We start from the raw sequence: 19,481 nt of genomic DNA, 5'->3' as shown, positions 1-19,481 counted from the left end.
TTATCGTGGTAACACCCCGTTTTCTAAAACGTTCATGTTTGTTCATTTTTCAATGGATGTTAGTGAGAGAGATGGAAGAAAAGTGAAATTGGAGATGAAAAATACAATTTATAAATTTAATAGAGAATCAAGGACTATTTTCATTTTTTTTTTTGGTGTGGGGGGCTATTTTGATTTTGATATTATGATAAAATATTAAACCAAATTTGATTAGATATAATTGAAAAGGTGTTAAAAGTACATAATACAAATTATTTTCACAATATTAACTTTGTCTTGAGTTGAGTGAATCACCAATCTTACCGGCGGAAGGAACCAAACAATGGCTGCAAAGCATAACTAACAAGAAGTCAATTTAACCACTCCACCTTCTCAAATCTCACCAACCACTTTTTTTCTTCTTCTCCATTTCCACACAATATTCCTTTTTCTCTTCTTTGGTAAGTAACTCCATTTCCAATCACCCTTTTCCTTTCCTTTGTTGCTTTCAAATCAATCTTACAATCCTCTCGATTTTAAAACATTCTAAATCCTGTCTTTTTTTTTTTTATCTATCATAGGAACCACATGACATGATAACCATGTTGTTTTGCTGTCTTTTATGTTTTGAATACCATGTTTTTAACTGATCTTGTTATTCAGTGACACTGCTATACGATGAAGTGAATGAATTTATTAGGGTATTGTTTCAATTTTCAATTCAAACATGATGATGAAACCAAACTTTGAGTCTGAAAATAAAGATGTTGGTGAAACTGAAACTGATTCAAATATTGGTCATGAACAATTACTTCGTGACATTGAAGAATTAAGCAAAGCTCTTTACTTGGACAATACCCCTTTTAAGCCTTCTACCATCTCTGCTGAAAAAGACCGTTTGTCAAAATCTCAACTTAACTCAAACCCGAGATTTGTAAGTGAGGATCTGTTGATAGGGGACAAGAAATTGTCTTCAAAATGGAATTGGAAGAAGCCCTTGAAAGTTTTAACAAATATTGGTTCACAAAAGTTTGTTTGTTGCTTTAATCTTCATGTTCATTCGATTGAGGGACTTCCTTTGAGTTTCAATGGTGTTAGGTTAAGTGTGCATTGGAAAAGGAAAAACAGCATTTTGCAGACTTGCCCATCAAGGGTATTGGACGGTTCTGCGGAGTTTGATGAAACTTTGGTACATAGATGTTCGGTTTATGGTGGTCGCGTCGTGTCTGGTCGTTCTGTTAAGTATGAATCCAAGCGATTCTTGATTTATGCTTCTGTTGTTGGGGAACCTGAACATGACATTGGGAAACATCAGGTTGATCTCACTAGGCTTTTGCCACTGAGTTTAGAAGAGTTATGGGGTGATAAAAGTTCAGGGAAATGGAGTACAAGTTTTAGGTTGGTTGGAAAAGCTTTAGGAGCTAGATTAAATGTTAGTTTTGGTTATCAAGTAATGAAGGATGATTTAATGAGATTTGGTGCTAGTAATGGGAATGTTGTTAACCTTATTAACTTGAAGACAGATTCAAGCATCCCCGACAATGTTGCTTGTTTTAGTTCTAACAATAGGGATGTCGTAAAGCTTCGGCCGACTCAGAATGACGTGGTGTTATCGAATGAAGCAGTGATGAATTCTGGCTCAGGTTTTTCTAAATCAATCACTTTCCTATATCAAAAGCTTGATGAGGGGAACTTCAATAATTCAGCACGGGCAGACTCGGAGTCATCTCAAGGATCAAATCTATATGTGTCTGATGACACTGAATTTTCCATCAGTGAACAAGGGGTAGAAACATCTGAAGAGGATTCGTTCGAATTTGATCAAACAGGAATTCAAATAATTGACATGTCCACAGTTGAAATCATTAATGTGGATGAGATTATTAAGGATGATGACACGTTTGCTGACAATAACGCAAGATGTGATTCACTGGATACCGTATGTTCTAGGAATGTGAATGTGGATATGGCAGATAACAGCAAACATCGATTCAGTATTTCATGTGTCGATCTACCATCCATGAAGATTGAGGATTCAGTTTCCGAGACGTCAGAGTTTCTTGACCAAGAAGAACACTACTTAAGTGTTAAATCAAATTATAAAGCACATAAAAAGCCACATAGCTTGGATGATGTCATCGACTCTGTCGCGAGTGATTTCTTAAAGACGCTGGCATTGGAGAGTGATTCATTTCGCTCAAGCTGTGACGGTGATCCCATGTCTCCTAGAGAGAAGCTTTTAAGACAGTTTGAAAATGAGGCTCTAGCTTCAGGCAACTTCGCTTTTGATTTTAATGCGAATGAGGAGGGATTGGGGCAATATACACTTGAACATAACTATGAGGATTATGACGTGGATTCTGATTTATCTTTAATTATTGGTGCCGCGGAAGAGGAGTATGAAAGGGAAAATCAATCATTAATGCAGAGAAGGAAGGCCAAAATTCTTGAAGATCTTGAGACTGATAAATTAATGCAACAATGGGGTTTAGATGAGAGGGACTTTGAAAATTCTCCAAGAACCTGGTCTGGTGGATTTGGAAGTCCAATTGAAATATCCGATGAAGAACCGTCCATATTACCTTCGATTGGTGAAGGGCTTGGTTCGTTTGTTCAAACTATGAGCGGAGGCTTTTTGAGGTCCATGTGTCCTTCCCTCTTCAGAAATGCTAAGAATTGTGCGAGCCTCATCATTCAGGCTTCTAATCCAGTCGTTCTACCTGCAAAAATAGGTAACGATATATTGGATATACTTCTGTACATGGCATCTGCTAGAGTTGAAGAGCTGTGCAATTATATCTCTAAATCGATGCCTTTGCTAGATATCACTGGAAAATCCATTAAGCATATTGTGTCGGATGCTAAGACTAACAAGGAAGCTTCTGGAAGGTAAGCACTAAGCACGTGTATTTGCGACATAATTACTAGTGAAAAATTGTGTTTTCACTTTTATCAATGTTACATTCTTTTCCTTTTTTATTCCAAGCATTTGATTTATTTCTGTTTCTGAATTTCCATGAATAATTCTGTTTCAGGAAGGGATCATGGCAGCATGATTTGTTTGAAGAATTTCCATGTAGTTATTTAACAGATAAAGACAAATGCTTGGACTCTTTGTCTCTAGAAGCTATAGCTCCTATGACTATTAACAAGATTGAATCTCTTTTAATAGAAGGGTTGAGAATTCAGTCTAGCATGTCAAATGAAGAGGCACCATCATGCATTCGTGGAGAAATCAACGACGATCTTGATGGTTTGATGGATCTGTCAGTAACGTTGGATCAATGGTTGAGACTTGATTCTGGCATCATCCAAGGAGAACATAATTTGGAACAAATTTTGAAGATTCTTAAAGCACACAATTCTAAAATCACAGAATTATATAATGATGGGTTGGGAAATGGCACTGATAAGGTGAAAATAGATGGCAGAAAGCGCAGTTATTTGGGAGAGCACATAACAGTGGCTTTTATGATCCAGCACAGAGATCCTCTAAGAAATTATGAACCAGTTGGAGTTCCAATACTGGTTTTAGCTCAGGCAGAAAGAGTTGACATACATGAAATGGAGAAAGACTGCGACAATTTTGTTGAGAATGAAGATATAGATAAAGAACCACCTCAATCTAGATTCAAAATCAAGGAGATTCATATTGCAGGTGTCCTTACCAAAAATGGTGGTAACCGACAAGTTTGGGGAACTGCGTCTCAGCAACAATCCGGGTTGCGTTGGTTGCTTTCCAGTGGCATGTGTAATATTGTCAAACACTCTTCTTCAAAATCAAAGTCGATTGTTGTTAGATCATCTTCACTGTTTACCAACAAATTGTTGAATCAAGATATCTTGTGGAGCATCTCTTGTGTTGATAGTAACATAGAGACTAATGCACACATTAGGAATCCTGATATCATGTTCCCAAAGTGAACAATGTCAGAGCATTTTTCACTTGCTGTTTTAGCCAATTTAGGAAATCTATCCATGTAAAAGTAAAACTGTAAATAGTTACGAGTTAGCTAGCACAGATATTTTGACATGTATTGTATTTTATGGCCTATTGGACATGATCTTTTCTTTTCTGAATCACCCTTCCCGATTCTGTAGATTTGTACTCCAATTTAAGGAATAAAGTGAAATTATTAGGTAGTTAATTGTTATGAACTATACAGAGTCTGGTGGAATTGTTGTTATACAATTGAGAACAATGTTTGTCTTATATATTGGGTTGGACCTGAATCAACTTCACATAATCGGTTTGTAAGGTGAGGATTACACTCGTTTATAAACAATTGTTCAAATGTTGTCTGATCTAATGTGAGACTCTTACAACATCTCCTATCTCATTCAATGTGGAACTCTTGACACAACTCCCGAAGTGTGTCGTGAATGGCATAGCGGTTACTTGTAGCAAGTGGTCTAAAAGATATTAGATAGACTTTGATATTAACTTATAATTTGGGTTGAGGCTAATTCAACTCTACAAAACTAATTTGTAAGGTGAAAATTGTTGTGAACAATTGTTAAAATCTTTCATCAAATGTGGTAGTACTATTAATAGCTTGGAATCAATATAATGAAATGATAGGGGCGTTTAGGTAAATCGGACCTAAACCAGAAGAAAATTCAATATGTTGCTTTTGACAGGTCCAAGTCCAACCCGACCCACACTGTCTAAGTTCAAAGGTGTTTGATTTGGAAAAAAGGATTTGAAATTGAATTTTGCTCTCCACCCAGCAACTTTTACTCGCACCCTGCACTGCTTCCAAATATACCCTTGCGTTAGTTAAGTCACGCAGCGTGACTTAACTAACGCACGTTGTAAGCAATGCGTGACTTAAGTCACGCAAGTTGTAAGCAATGCGTGACTTAAGTCACACACCACTGGCCTATGCGCGAGTTAACTCACGCACGTTGGTCGGTGGTCAGAACTGAAGAACAAACGTTTTTTTTGTCTGTGGTCAATGTTTCAACATTCAATCCACACGTTTTCTACCAAATTTTACACGTTTTTTGACCACATTAATGGTATTTACCACCTATACTACCATTCCCACCTATAAATACCCCTCCATACTTCCCTAATTCCTCACACCATACTACTTTCTCCCCCTCATCACTCTCTCCCTCTATTTCTCTTCTTTCTTTTTTTTTCTTTTCAATATTCTCTTTGGGGTAAAAGGTGATCAATTTTCGTCGGGGTAAAGTAGTGAGTAGCCGACTTGGGGAAATGATCGACCCTTGGGATAATTTTAAACCTGTTTTTTTAACTGCATAAACTTTTTACCGTGGGTAAAAAGAACTTCGTGTGGTAAAAAAAAACAGTTTTAAATTTAGCCCAAAAAGGGTTGATGATGTATTTTCCCCAAGAAGGCTGCTCACTATTTTACCCCACGAAGATTGATTACTTTTTACCCCAAGGAGAAAATAAGTAGATTTAGTGAATAAGTAGATTACTTTTTATCATATGAATTATTGTAATGTAATTTATGAATTATTAATAAAATGAGAGATTATTTATGCCTCAATTTTGTTCCTTTGTTTTATATTTGTTGTATTTAACTTTATTTATATTTGTATTGTATTTACCTTTATTTATATTTGTATTAATTTAAAGAATAATATCGAATTAATAATTTAGAATAAAATTAAGAAAATAATTTAGATTAATGTAAACAAAATAATTTCAAAATAAAGTTAATAAAATAATTTTGAATAAAGTTAAGAAAAAAACATAATTTGAATAAAGTTAATATAAACAAAATAATTTTGAATAAGTTAATAAAAATAATTTGAAAAAGTATCGTTGCGCCACTTAACTTGCGCCACGTGAGTTAACTTGCGCAGTAACTTACACTTGCGCAAGTTAACTAGTGCATGAGTATTTTCGGCATGGTTGCAGGGTGCGAGTAAAAGTTGCTGGGTGGAAAGCAAATCTCTTTGAAATTTCAAATTCGTGGACCTGTTATTTGATACATAATTTAACTTTAAGAAAATTCATTATTCACATGGTATTAGCCTATTATGGCCTAAATTAATAATAACATCACATCTAAGATATTGATCCCTGAATTAATAAGTATAAGAAAATTCAGTTTTATCAGACACATATAATAAGAAAATTCATTATTCACATGGTATTAGCCTATTATGGCCTAAATTAATAAGTCATTTTGGTCCCTGAATATGCAACGAGTAGTCATAATAATCTCTCAATATATTCAAAATAGTCCATGATTGTGCAATATTTTAGTCAAAATAGTCTTTTACGTTAGAATGTTTTGTTAATATTCTCATATTGATCCCTCAATGTATATTTACTTATTGTAATATCAGTCGTTCATATCAGTCCCTATTAAAAAAGAGTTAATGCCGAAGTTGGGGGACTATCGAAGTGCATATTTAAGACTATTTTAAAATTTCGATACTCGAATATTATTGTGATTGCTCCTTAAACATTTAATATTAATATGACTATTGTCCCACTACAATTTTGTATTCTATTTCACGACTCATGGACCCCACTTGAACAAATTTGTTGGAATGAAGAAATTTAGATTTGAAAATAATAACATAAATCCGTTTTAACCAAACCTGAAAATTTGTTGATCGTTGGGAGTAAAAAATTTATTCAAAACTCCATCAAACCAAAACGTAAGTTTTTATGTTTGCAACAATGACATAGAAGTAGAAGATATTTGACCACCTCACGACACAAAGTCAAAGATTGATACTATGGTTACACTCTTCAAAGAAGATCAGACTCATAAGGTAATAGTTTTTTACCTTGTGAGTTACCTTATTGATACTAAGGTAATATTGGGCTAAAAAGTTCACACCAAAAGATTTTATCTTTTTTTACCTTTTAGTTGTTTTTTTTTTTAACTTTTGTTCGTTCTTTTTCTTACATTTTATTCCCTTTGGTCACTATTATAGATTCTTTTTTTCATTTTTATTGAATAACTTATGCATGATTATATTATATATAAACCAAAACATTAATTATTCAATTTATCTGGAATAGTTGATTTTGTTTGAACCCTTGTTTCCATGTTGAAGTTAGATTTTTTTTTGAAGGAATGTTGAAGTTAGATTTGTTGTTTGTCTCATGGAGTTTGTTTTCTATTTCAGTTAGTGAGTATATATGTTGGCTCTCTCATACAATATGCTTATGCATATGAATTGATGGTGTTAGTATAGATGTGTGTTGATTTGTCTTATTAAGAGATAACTGTTTTGATTATTGTCCCCTTTTAGTTTTGTTTATTTAAATTTAATTATTTTTGGGACTGAATAATTTTGTGTAGGACGTATTTTCTGTTTTATTTTTTAAAACAAGCTAAAAGGATTGAATTAAACAAGATGTGTCATGAATATATAGAAGAGAAATGAATGTATGATTACAAAGAGGAAAACCAAAAAACACCCAAACAATACAAGGTGGCTAAACAAATCAAATAGAATCACTAATGCAGTACAAAGGGTTAAGTCATCAATGATTTAAATCATAACAAAAGCTAGCACTCTTGGGACTTGTTGATTAATGATATTATTTTACCTTTAATTATCAATGTGGTCCTAACAATTGGTACACAACATTAATTCATGCTTCATATAAGCACATATATGATTTGATATATATGTTAATTACGTCAAACAAATAGTAAAGCATATTACACTAATGCATGTATATATAAAGTAAAGTTTTTTTTTTTGTGTCTCTCACATTAACTCTCTCAACATTATTTATTCAATAATGTTTAATAACGCGAATAGACATGACCACGTGAACATCACAAGTAAGCTACATCGAGCTACATTGTTGAAGGCTTACAAATCTCTTTAAATGAAGGAAATGGAGAAGGTCCTAAATGGAGAGAATTCTAACTCATTCCCCCATTACTTGTTGTGTTTTAAGCCAAAAAGCGAGATTTATTTGGTCCATAGTCGTGAATCGTTGCAGTAAATATCCAATGTTTATTTATTTCATTTTCAAATTTATAAAAGATAATTTAATAGCCTTTTTGAAAAAATATCATAACAAACTACACACATCTACTTTGATTCTATCTACATATCTATTTATTACACTTTTTTCTTAATTTTTATTTTAACCTAATTTTTCAATATGATATGAATAATATTTTTCATTTTCAAATTTTAAAAAGATAAATTAATTTTTAAAAGAAAATACTTCAAATTTTATTTCATTTAAAAAATCTAGCTACATATTCAACTATATATATTTTGAAGGAAATCTTTTGTTTACTCTCTTTCAAAATTGAGGACGGAAAAATTTAGCGAGACCATTATTAGATGAAAAATCTCAGAGGGATAAAAAGTGAATGTTGAGATATATATAGATGGATCGACAATATATTTAACCTTGTAGGTAAATCCAAGGGTTTGATCTAGTGGTAAAAGGACAAGTCTTGAATGTTTCAAGTTCGAGCACCATTAGTGTCTTTTGGAGGAAGGTAAATATAAAGACATTTGTCGGTGTTCTTTGAACGTGAAGGTTTTCCTTGTCTTGGACTAGGGGCACCATCCATTCACCCTAAGTTTTTTGCAATACAAAAAATGTATCATTATGTTTATGAGAAGTCAGCTCAGCCGTAAGTGCTTGAATTATTTAATTTCAACTAATAAAGTTCAAATTTCATATGAAATTGTTGTAAAATGATAACCAGTGTCACCGTTCTTTTTATGAAATTAGTGTCAAAGTTGTTAATAATGATTTTTCTTCTCTATTTTTTGTTTAAAACAAGGTGTAGAATGCTTCAATATACTGCATCCGTAATAATACTTGTATACCTTGTTGCAGAAAGTAGAGGTAAAAGTTATTGATATATCTTATTCTGATTTTAAGGTGTCTATATAACTGAATCTAGATGGTCTAAACCCTAACTTGCAGAAAGCAGAGGTAAATGATAATTGAATCTAGATGAATAGTAATCATGTATAACCATTTGCTGACTAGGCTTTGCAGTTTGCATATATATGCTTCTTCAAAGTTCAAAACCCTTTTTAAGGTAAATTGTACATGAGCAGTTGAAAACTCAAACTTGTTGGGAATTTGAATACTTTCATGTAGGAATACTAGTAACATTGTAAGAGCATGCAGCAAAACTTTTTCACATAATGTTTGAGCTAGCAAGAACTTGGGTGGGTGTGCATGCCCTCATAGGTTGTTATCACATAACTCGAATCATTATTATCTCTCTCAACTCTTTTTTTTACAGGACACCCCTCAACTGAACACCTATAATAATTCCTGCAATCACACATATACATATAATATACTCATAATGATACATATATAAACTATATGTAATAAATTAATTTCATGGTATTCCAATATATATACCTTGGATTAGGGCTGTTCTTAACCATTTTCTTTCCATACTTCCTCCATCTGTACCCATCATCAAGTATTTCAATCAGTGACTTTGTTTTGAATGCAACTCTCTCCTTAATTTCCTTCTTCCAATTATCGTTTCTACTCATATTCATATTATTAGTATCTCCTAAAACATGACAACAGTAACACCAATAATTATAAGTTAAAGACAATATACATAATTTTTTTAAACGGCAAAATTTATTAGTGATCAAGTCTTTGCACAAGACGAACAAAGACCGGTAAGATAAAAATTGGCTTACTGATTGAACTAGAAGACCCTTCAATGTAGCTGCCACCTGCTACTTCGTTGGCTTGAAAAACTAAAGACTCAGTGGTTGGATTGTTTTGTAGCCATTCATTGTCATCGAAACTCAAGTAGTCAGAGAGTTCAAATGGCCACTGCTGGTTGCTAAAATCACTTTCAGGTGATGATGAATTTGCTGTTCTTGGATTTTTCTCTGTCATTTTGGTGCAACTCATATGGAAAAAATATTACATCAGTTCATACAATATATAGAACACTCAGCAGCCATAGTTTTAGTGACCTAGCTAGGCAGCTTCATGGAGACTTTCCTACATATGAATCATAATAGGAAGTTTCAAAGTATATATTGAGACGTAGATGAATAAATGCCACGTTACCAACATCACTTTAAAGGAATATCATTAGTTTTTTTTTTTTTTTTGACAAAAAAGGAATATCATTAGTTAATAAATGTATGATTGGTGAATTAATTGTAGATGACAAATAAGCAAGTGGACCAATATTTTGTTGATCCTAGTAGAACTGGACTCGAATATTTTAAATAAGTTTTTACATTCAAGAATTGCGATGGAAAATTTGTGGTTGAAAGAGAAGAAATAGTTTATTAAAGTGTAAGTTACGTTCTTAGTCATTAACAATTTTTTTAAGGAAGTAATTAGCAAAGTTGGTGAATACTTCACACCAATGTCACGGTTACAAGAAAAATCTGAGAGGAGGACGACATGGTGCGTCACCACTAATAGATAATCGGATTTCTTAAGCATGTGGTTAAATGTGTCAAGGTTATAAGAGGTTCATTGATAAACACATTGAGTTTTAAACAACCACGCACGACACATCTTAATTTGAAATCTTAATGCATTAAATATATAAATAATCTTAGAGATGGATCCGTTCCCAATTTGATTTTAGTGTATGAAAGAACATTGATTGAAGAGATTAATTAGTCCTTTTACTACACCCCTCTTTTTATAATCAATGACACATTTGTTAAAAAAAAAGGTCGAACACTCTAGTACTTTGGTACCCATCATCCAATCATTTAGTGTCATATCGTTTTTTATATTAAATTATTTTAAAGAAAATTTAAATTTTGAATTAATTATGCTCACACAACACCAATCAATATCGAGCAAAATATCAAAAAATCTCCAAAAAAAAAAATTGTTTCAAAATGATGGTAATTTTCCATATTTCAATGTAGTAGTAATTATTTTTTCTTAATTACACTCTAACAATAGTATGTGTATCACCCTCAAGTTATTGAGTTAGGATCCTCTCCATTTCTCAAAAGAAATGGAAGTGTCTTAAGTATATTTTTTTTTTTGAAATAGGAAGTTTCAAGTTAATGTTTCTAGTTTAATTTATGAAGTTATAATAATGAGAACCAACCCAAGATTTGATAAGGTTAATTTGTTAAAAATATCATTCACATTTCTACATTTATAACTCCTCCTTAACTTGTATGAAATGATCTGATATGACAATTTTTTGGGCAAATGAGAGGATATATGTAAATCTCAATAAACTCCATAGAATAGTCTTCTTTTTTCAGCTGAGGACACATGCTTAATTAAAAAAATAAATAAATAGCGGGGCATACCAAGGATGACTTGGGGAAGACTTTCAATTTCAAGTGCTATTATGTTAGCTGCTATTATTGGGGTTAGAACTGACCGACCTCTTCAAAACTGATGTGCAAGTCAAAAAGTGATAGTGATTTTTCTTGGTCTAATGGAAGTTTCAAGGAACCAAAGAGTTTATGTTAGCTGCTGGTATATTTGTATATCTGAATTATAGCCAACACAAATCATCTTTTTATTTGGCAAGTCTTCTAGAGTACTTGTAGTGGAAGTAATAATGAAAAGGTTTGAATTTTCCTCTTTATACAAGGAAAAGTATATATACTTGTAATAAAAACATATGATTATATCAATTTCTACTTGTTGGAAAATAATTAATTCTTAACCAAGCGATTGGACTCAAGTAGTTAAAGAACTATTCTTATGACTAATCTTTTAGAAGAACCGACTTCGACTCCTGATAAAAACAATTTTTACTTTACAGACTTTACTTATCTTCCGGTTGAACTCTAGATTACCATGACCCATTTTCCTAGAAACCAGACGGTTAACCAAAACTCTAGATTACTATGACCATTTTCCTATAAACCGGACGGTTAAAAAAAAATTAAGTGCTACACAAGTGGTCACATATTTCTTGTTGATATTTATCTTTAGTTGACTTTCAAATGAATATGACACAATAGATTTAAATCAGTAGTAATCAGGAGTGGAAGTGATGATGTTACACCATCTATAATTGTGTGTGATCCTGGAAACATTATCAAATTACAATTGTTAGGAAGTTCATATGTATCTTCTGCGAACTTTCATTTGAGGGATATGTTAGTGGTGTTCATCCCTCGTTGTAATTGATAAGTATAGGCTATAGTAAAAGTTGACATCATTTATATCGTCATTCAATATGTAACAATCAATTTTCTATTCATAATTAACTCTGATAATGAAACAATTCAATTGAACTCCGGTCATATTAAAACATCCACTCTTTTATACCAAAAAAAATCCACTCTCTTCTCTCTTGTTTATTTCTAGATCTGTAAAATAAGCCAAAAACGTTCCATTTACTAAACCTTTTAATTATTGGCCTTTATTGAGATGGAAAATGTTTCATAAACACCCTTTATTCCCATACACCCTTGCACTAGGAAGAGAGAAGAGGGGAGGAAAGAGAAAGTGTGCTTGTGCAGGGTCCACGTAGTTACGTGTCAGATTTTTGTGTGGGTGTTAAATGGTGTATTGCCACCTAAGGATGTCTATGTATCATTACTCTATTGAGATAATGTTTTTTTTTTCTCCAACTCATTATGTCATTTTCTTTCTGTGGGATGAGGTTGGGTGCTTTGTTTCAGAATTTTTTTTCTCTTTTATAATAAAGATCATTTTGGTCATTTTTAAGTTTTGTTTAGGATTTTTTTAAAAAAAAAAAATCACTTTTGACTCTAAAGTGAAAAGCTATTAGGATTAGTTTTTTGTTTAACTCTATTTTTTTCCAAAAATAAGGAGGTAACACATACACTATTAAATATTCTTTTTTAAATGATTTTATGGGTAGTAAACAACATAAATAATTTCAGATTTTTTAAAAATCTCTAGATCTTTTTAATACAAAAACTCTTTTTTCAAGCCTAAACAAACCTACCCAAAGAGGCTTCAAAAACCATTTTTTGGTAAATTGTTTTTTCCCTATCCATTTTCATGAAAAAAAATAATTCGGAAAAAATAAAAAGTCGAAAAACGAACCCTCTAGAAATTATATTTTGTTGACTTTCTTTTTATTTATCTTTCTATGAAGAAAAAGCTAAATAAAAATGAATTTCTTTTTAGTCCATATGCCCTAACTCAACTTACAAAAATATCAAAAATGTTAGGCTGGATTTCATGACCGGGGTTCGATCCCGACACTTCCACTTGTGTGAATGACTTTGTCATTTTATCTATCTAAAAAAATAAAAACTGGAGTGCGTGGATCAACTTAATTATGAAGGCTGTTTTTTTTGGTAGTATGAACTATATGAAGGCCTTTTTATTTAAAACTTAAGTGGAACTATTTAGAATTGAGAATTTTATGACCTCAAATATGCGGATTGAAGCCAATTTTTTTTTAATGCGGTGGCCATGGCTCCCCTGTCGATCAAAGGTATTTATAGTCGAGAAAATTCAACTGACCTTGTCTTATTTCATATTCCATCAGTTCAAGAACTTATAAAAGTTATACAAAATATTGATAGTTTATTACATTAAATTTCAGCAAAAGAAAAATTAGCTACTTAAATTTATGGTAGCGTGATACGCATGTATCAGAGGAATTGGACTGCAACATTGGACCTTCTGCTGCTGAAGTGATATACAGGCCTAAAAGAACTATTAAGGCTCGTACACATCATAAATATTACATTTAAAATAAATAAATGTATTAGTTATTTTAAATTAGGCGGTTTCTATTAAGCAGTTAGTCACTTTGTAATCGTATTTGTATTTGTATTCTAGCGTGTAATGAAAACAAGGCAAGTAATTATTCAGAAAAATTCCAGCCTTCCCATCTTTCTAAGGAGACTCATCCCTTCTCAAATTGGGATATGAAGATGAAATTTGGATACAAGGTGATTCCTCGAGCTTATATCGAGTTGATCAGTTTGCTTACTGATTTTGCTTTATTTTTTACTTTTAAATTCTCTATAAATTGCTTCGTTATTTGGTGATCACGTAACACTTTGCCCACAACCCAGTTTTCTTCATTTCTTTGATTCAATCTCTTCAAGTGATACCCATCATAATTCATAATATCTCCAACCTATAATCACTAGAATAGATGTAAAAGTACCTATATTCATAAAAAAAAAAAACCTAATTTCTAAATATTTACGTTAAATCGGGGATTATTAGATGTTTTCTATTCATTTCAAGCTAATAAAGGCCTAAAAGTTCTATTGAAAAACACTTAGCAAATACAATTAAAATGGTGAATTGTCTGGTTCCATGCGCCTTTGACCGCTTTTAAGCCTCCAATGACCTACACAATCCCTAGTGCGCTTGAGAAAGACTTGCCTATCTTTGTATTTGACTATCTTGAATTTAACTATCCTTCCTTCGGCTAAAGGAAAAAAAGGGAATTAAGTTGATCCTAAACTCATTTATTTGTTGTTTTCGGCTAACAACTTAATTATTTTCAGGTGTGACTAATATTTATATTTTTTTTCCTAAACAACATTTATATTTAATATTTGTTATTCTTTTGCATATTATGAAGCTAACATTTTATCGATCGGTCTTATGCTTTAAACTCTTAGGGAAATAAACATTGATAATCTAAAATTTATTTGGAGGTAAGTAAAATCTATTAAGTATTGTTCAAATTAGATATCAAATTTTAACACTCTTAATAAATAATTTAACTTTAAACTTAATCTAAAATTGATAATTTGATATTTAATACAGAAATTTAAGTGTTACGAATATTCATTAAAGAAAATTTAAAAGCCCCACTTAGGCTGACATGGTGGTGTTCGCTTCAGTTCTTGAAGTGTGCTTCTTCTAAGGTCTCATGTCCTAATGTCAATTAAGGTGGACTAATTTGGCTTCATAAAATAAAATAAAATAAATTTTAAATATTAGATAAATCATACATTATTGATTCTCCTTCATTCTCATATATTGAATATGAATCTTGGAGTTATGAACGTAATCGCCGAGATCTTGAACACAAACACCACCACAAAGATAAGATATATAGTAAAGAAGTTCATTCTTTCTCATTTTTCATGTATTAAATATGACTTTCAGATTCATTCATATCATGTGAGAATGAATATTATATATGATAAGAAAATAAAGTGAGTATAATTGTAACACTTATTATATACATCATGTGAGAATTAAATTATATATGATAAAAAAATAAAGTGAGTGTAATTTGAACTCTTATTATATTCATATATTATCTATCTAATAACTGCTTGTCTAAACAATCACATGAAATCTTATAATGTTCCATTATTTTTTTATAATGTTTCATTTTCTTATATAGATGGTATAAATAATTTTAACATTTTAAACTTAGAAGTGGAAAATCATCAATGTTAATTAATAATTAAGTGGTTAGTCTTTTTTTTTTGACAAAAGTTAAGTGGTTAGTCTTGTATTTCTCTTCATTTATTCTTTTATCTTTTCATTTATTCTTTATTTTTTCACACATTCATATTTTCCACCAAGTAGAAAAGGTAGCTAGCCACAGGTGAATCCAAAATTTTGAAAAATTGCATAAAAAATCTTATGAGAAATGCAATGCTAAATAGTTTTTTTAGGACACTTGTTAAAGAAACTACTAAAAGTGAAAAAATATATATTTAACTTTTTTGAATGTTTAAAAGTTGTTGGTTTAAATGTAAAATTTATACTTTTTACTTTTTTAACAAGTGGCCTTAAAACAGTTGATAAGGACGCCATTCTTATATTTTTGCACTTTAACCCAAATATTTTGCATATATACCAAAAAAAACCTGTCACCTCATTTGAACCTGACTTTTTGAATCAATATTTTATTTTATTTTTACTTTTCTTCACATATCTATCCCTAAAGTGTGGCTTTATTTTTCATATTTATTCTTTCGTTTATGCCAAGTGGAGCAACAAGGATCAAACTTACATTTTATAATTCGGTTAAAATGAACTCGTCGAAAAAATCTTATATGATCACAATCATTTAGCCACGCAATTTAGACACACACAAAAATATTTATCATTTAATTATTTTATTCTTTTCTCTTTGTAACTTTCCTCAACTATGTGACTGTGTATAAATAGAATGCTTTTAATACTTATCACCAAATAAGTATTTTCCACCCAACCATTAACAATTTTGTTTTCTCATTCTCATTCTCTTTTTATTTTTCTTTGGTTTCATCCATTTCAAGATACCATGATTATTATCATTGAGTACCTTTTAAATTGATATTATTTCTATGTTAAATCCAACTACCAAGTGCTAAATATTAAAGTTTATAATATCAAAAAAATCGTGGAAGATAAAAAAAATTAATGTGTTTATTTTTTAAATTACATTATTTAATAAATAAAAATACAAAATTATAAATTTAGTACTTTAAATAATTGGTAAAGAAAAAGGTTTAAATATTATATGAAACTTTTTTTGAAGGAAAATATTATATGAAACTTTATTTCTTTATTATAAATTATAATAGTTATTAATTACATTAAAAGGTTTGCATGATGGTCAAGTTAGGCTTGAGATATTTGAAACTATTGAAGTAGATGTAATGTATGAGAGTTGTTAAAACATAACTCATTTGAGGTAATAATTATGTTGGTGTTTGAATATATAACGAATAGTTGTATCGAAATTTTAAAATAGTTTTTGACTGCACTTCTTTAGTCAAAATAATGTGACATTAACTCTTTTAATATTGAGACTGGTATGATGGTAAATACGAAGTATTTATATAACAATGTTCACAAATCATTTAAAGATAAGGACTATTTTGATTAACATAGTACATAATCAGAAACTATAGTGACTACTCGTTAGACATTCAACTACCAAAATGTCTATCACCCGAACTAAATTATCCCCTTTTAGACAATTGCAATAGCTAAAAAAGAAAACTGATCACGCTACCTATGCATATAAAACAGTCAGTTTATTATGATAATAAATTACATAGACTTTAACATTGTCAAAACACTAAATACATCATGGTCTTTCCGCCGTATATTTCCGCCAGCTACTTCAATTCTTGCATATTCATCTCCTCGGTTCAACTAGCTTATCAAAACAAAAAGATAAAAAAAACACTTGTTACACTAATACATCATTGATTCTTTTCGACAATAAAAAACGAGTGTTGAATCACCACAATTGGCAACTATAACGTGAGGAACGACAACAATGGAACCACCAATTCTTAGCGCAACGGTTTCAGTATCGGTCGTTCCTTTGAGTAACATGTAACATTAGAGATCATTTGATACCACAATTGGCGACGATAATGTGAGATGAACATATAAGAACAACAACAATGGAACCACCAATTCTTAGCGCAACGGCTTCAGCATCGATCGTTCCTTTGAGTAACATGTAACATTAGAGATCATTTGATGTATTTAAATGTTTCTCATAAATGAAATCAATCTTTATTAATTAATATTGTTCTTATTCTTATGTGATATTACTTTTTAATATATGACTTGAAACGAATAATATATTGATATCTGACAAATAATTACAAAAAGTTTTCAAACATTATGCGGAAACTTTTCTGATAAAGCTCCTGGAAAAAGCTTTAAAATTAGAGCCCTACAATTGCCAAATTAAAATTAAAGCACCATCTTGTAGTGATGGATATTTAAAATAAGTCAATCCCACTTACATTTCAATTCTTGGGTATCCTTATTTGACCATAATTGATGAATAATGTCCCTACAAGCATGCCTTTGAATAAAAATGTTTTTAATCCTGCCACAACCTTAAAAAGTTGTAAATTCGCCGTTATGTTATGGATATTTGGCCAACCCTTTTCTCATATGATTAAGGTATCGTTGGTGTATCATAGAAGTGAGATGTGTTCATCACTCCTTCAGATGTAAAACATGCTAAATCCATGTTCCACATAGATGAGGAACAGTGACAAAGGATCGCCTTATCTTAATCCATGTTCCATCGCAAACTCTTTCGTGGCTCTTCCGTTCACAAGGATCGAAGTTGAAACCGATCATAGGCACCCAATAATCCATATCCTCCACTTATCGGGAAAATCTATTTATTGCATAACAAAATCTAAAGTTATGAAGTATGTACTCTGACACGGACACCTGACACAATACTGATACGTACACGTCGACACCACTAATGTAAAAAATATAGGACACCAACACCATTATTTAAAAGACGATCTAAAATGAAAAATAAAATACATATATAAACATGAGCAATTTATGCCATTAGAAAAAGTTCTACAACAAGATATCATCGTATTTGACCTTTATTTATTCATCTACTGTTAAATTAGCTAAAAATGTTATAATCAACTGTCATGTCTATAACTCCTAATTGATCAACATTTCTAAAAAATATGTAACTTTTGTCTAGGTTGTCCGACACGGCTCATATGAGTGTTACACAGGTGTCGGAGACCGATCGTAGAAATGTCGAAGTAAAGAAAAAACAATTATTTAAGACACCGGTTCGACACGTGTCGTACGAGTGTTATAGGAGTGTCGGACACCGCGGCCGCCTAGTCCTAGAGGTATCCGTCCTCCATAACTTCCAGTGATCTGTTGACCAATACTTTTTGAGATAGCCTTCTAAATGCATCCAATTAGAGATAGACGACGAAAATCTGATAATTTTTTTTCATTTTTCTCTTTTAGTGTCAAAACAATAATGAAAAGATAATTCATTTAACCACCTGACCATTTGCATGAAATTTTGCCATTATTTGCAAAAAAATCAAATTTCATTTCTTCCCAAAATTATTTAACGAGACCAAAATTTAACGAATCCAGATTGAGAACTCTCGAACCAATACATCTTTTCCAGGCATCATAATCCTCTTGAAATTCTTATTAGAAGACATTGGTCTTCGCTTATTTGTCCTATGTCAAATTAAATCATCGACTCTCCTCTCCCTTGTTTCTAATGAAGAAGATGGGCTATTACTCTTAGGGAGGAAAAGAAGCATTATATTTAACCGCAAAATATAGATTATGAGCATTGTTATTTATCTAAAGAGATTTTATCAAGAATTGATTAAGAAAAAGTCTCAGCTAATTAAATTTGTTGTTTACCAGAAATCAAGGGAGATAATGATTTATAATTAAGGAATGATGTGTTTGGAAATTTTCTTGATACAGTTTGTCACTATACCTATCATTTCCTATAGAGTATATTAATCCGGTCAATTAGCTCCCTCTATTTTAAACACTTACTAGCAATAAACTTGGTCTCTATGTTTATTATCGATTTAGTCTTCAAACTGTCATAACTCAGTAAAATTTTGAAATATCTATAATTTCTACAAAATCAAGGACAAAGGTTACCTGTAACAAGTTAATAATTAGTTTGAATATTAATTTGTTAGTACTGAGAAAGATGAACAATGAATTATCAATCATCAATTATGTTAGCCCAAAGCTCATTCCTTAGAAGGGATTTATCGCGTCATAAGTAGCAAGACAGAGTGAATAAAACAAGAAATCATATACTAAATTTAATCAAATATAAGAACAAGAACAATCACAG

At 31.3% G+C, this 19,481-nt stretch overlaps 2 protein-coding genes across 4 annotated transcripts; one reads left to right on the top strand and one right to left on the bottom strand.

Annotated features, from left to right (window-relative positions):
* The first annotated feature begins 261 nt into the window (after positions 1-261).
* Positions 262-4,127, top strand: LOC146952344 (light-independent protochlorophyllide reductase subunit). 3 transcript variants are annotated; one of them, XM_085701039.1, is made up of 3 exons: positions 262-440; positions 643-2,868; positions 3,015-4,127. In XM_085701039.1, the coding sequence occupies exons 2-3, from the start codon at positions 707-709 to the stop codon at positions 3,901-3,903; spliced, it is 3,051 nt and encodes a 1,016-aa protein (XP_085557165.1). In that variant the 5' UTR covers positions 262-440; positions 643-706; the 3' UTR covers positions 3,904-4,127. The 3 variants fall into 3 exon arrangements, with proteins under 3 accessions (XP_085557165.1, XP_085557156.1, XP_085557152.1); XM_085701030.1 differs by having other exon boundaries at positions 561-2,868; XM_085701026.1 differs by having other exon boundaries at positions 262-2,868.
* Positions 4,128-8,916: 4,789 nt separating this feature from the next.
* On the bottom strand, positions 8,917-9,893 carry LOC146952343 (putative WRKY transcription factor 51). Its single transcript, XM_085700943.1, has 3 exons — positions 9,637-9,893; positions 9,341-9,500; positions 8,917-9,247 (listed from the first exon to the last, which is right to left on the bottom strand). The coding sequence occupies exons 1-3, from the start codon at positions 9,854-9,856 to the stop codon at positions 9,124-9,126; spliced, it is 504 nt and encodes a 167-aa protein (XP_085557069.1). The 5' UTR covers positions 9,857-9,893; the 3' UTR covers positions 8,917-9,123.
* Positions 9,894-19,481: the final 9,588 nt, after the last annotated feature.

The sequence above is a fragment of the Medicago sativa genome, chromosome 1 (assembly GCF_051527215.1).
Source record: "Medicago sativa cultivar Bolivia chromosome 1, Bolivia_mono, whole genome shotgun sequence".
Lineage (NCBI taxonomy): Eukaryota > Viridiplantae > Streptophyta > Magnoliopsida > Fabales > Fabaceae > Medicago > Medicago sativa.
Note: the sequence above shows the minus strand (reverse complement) of the source record. Positions and strands in the feature narration are given on the sequence as shown.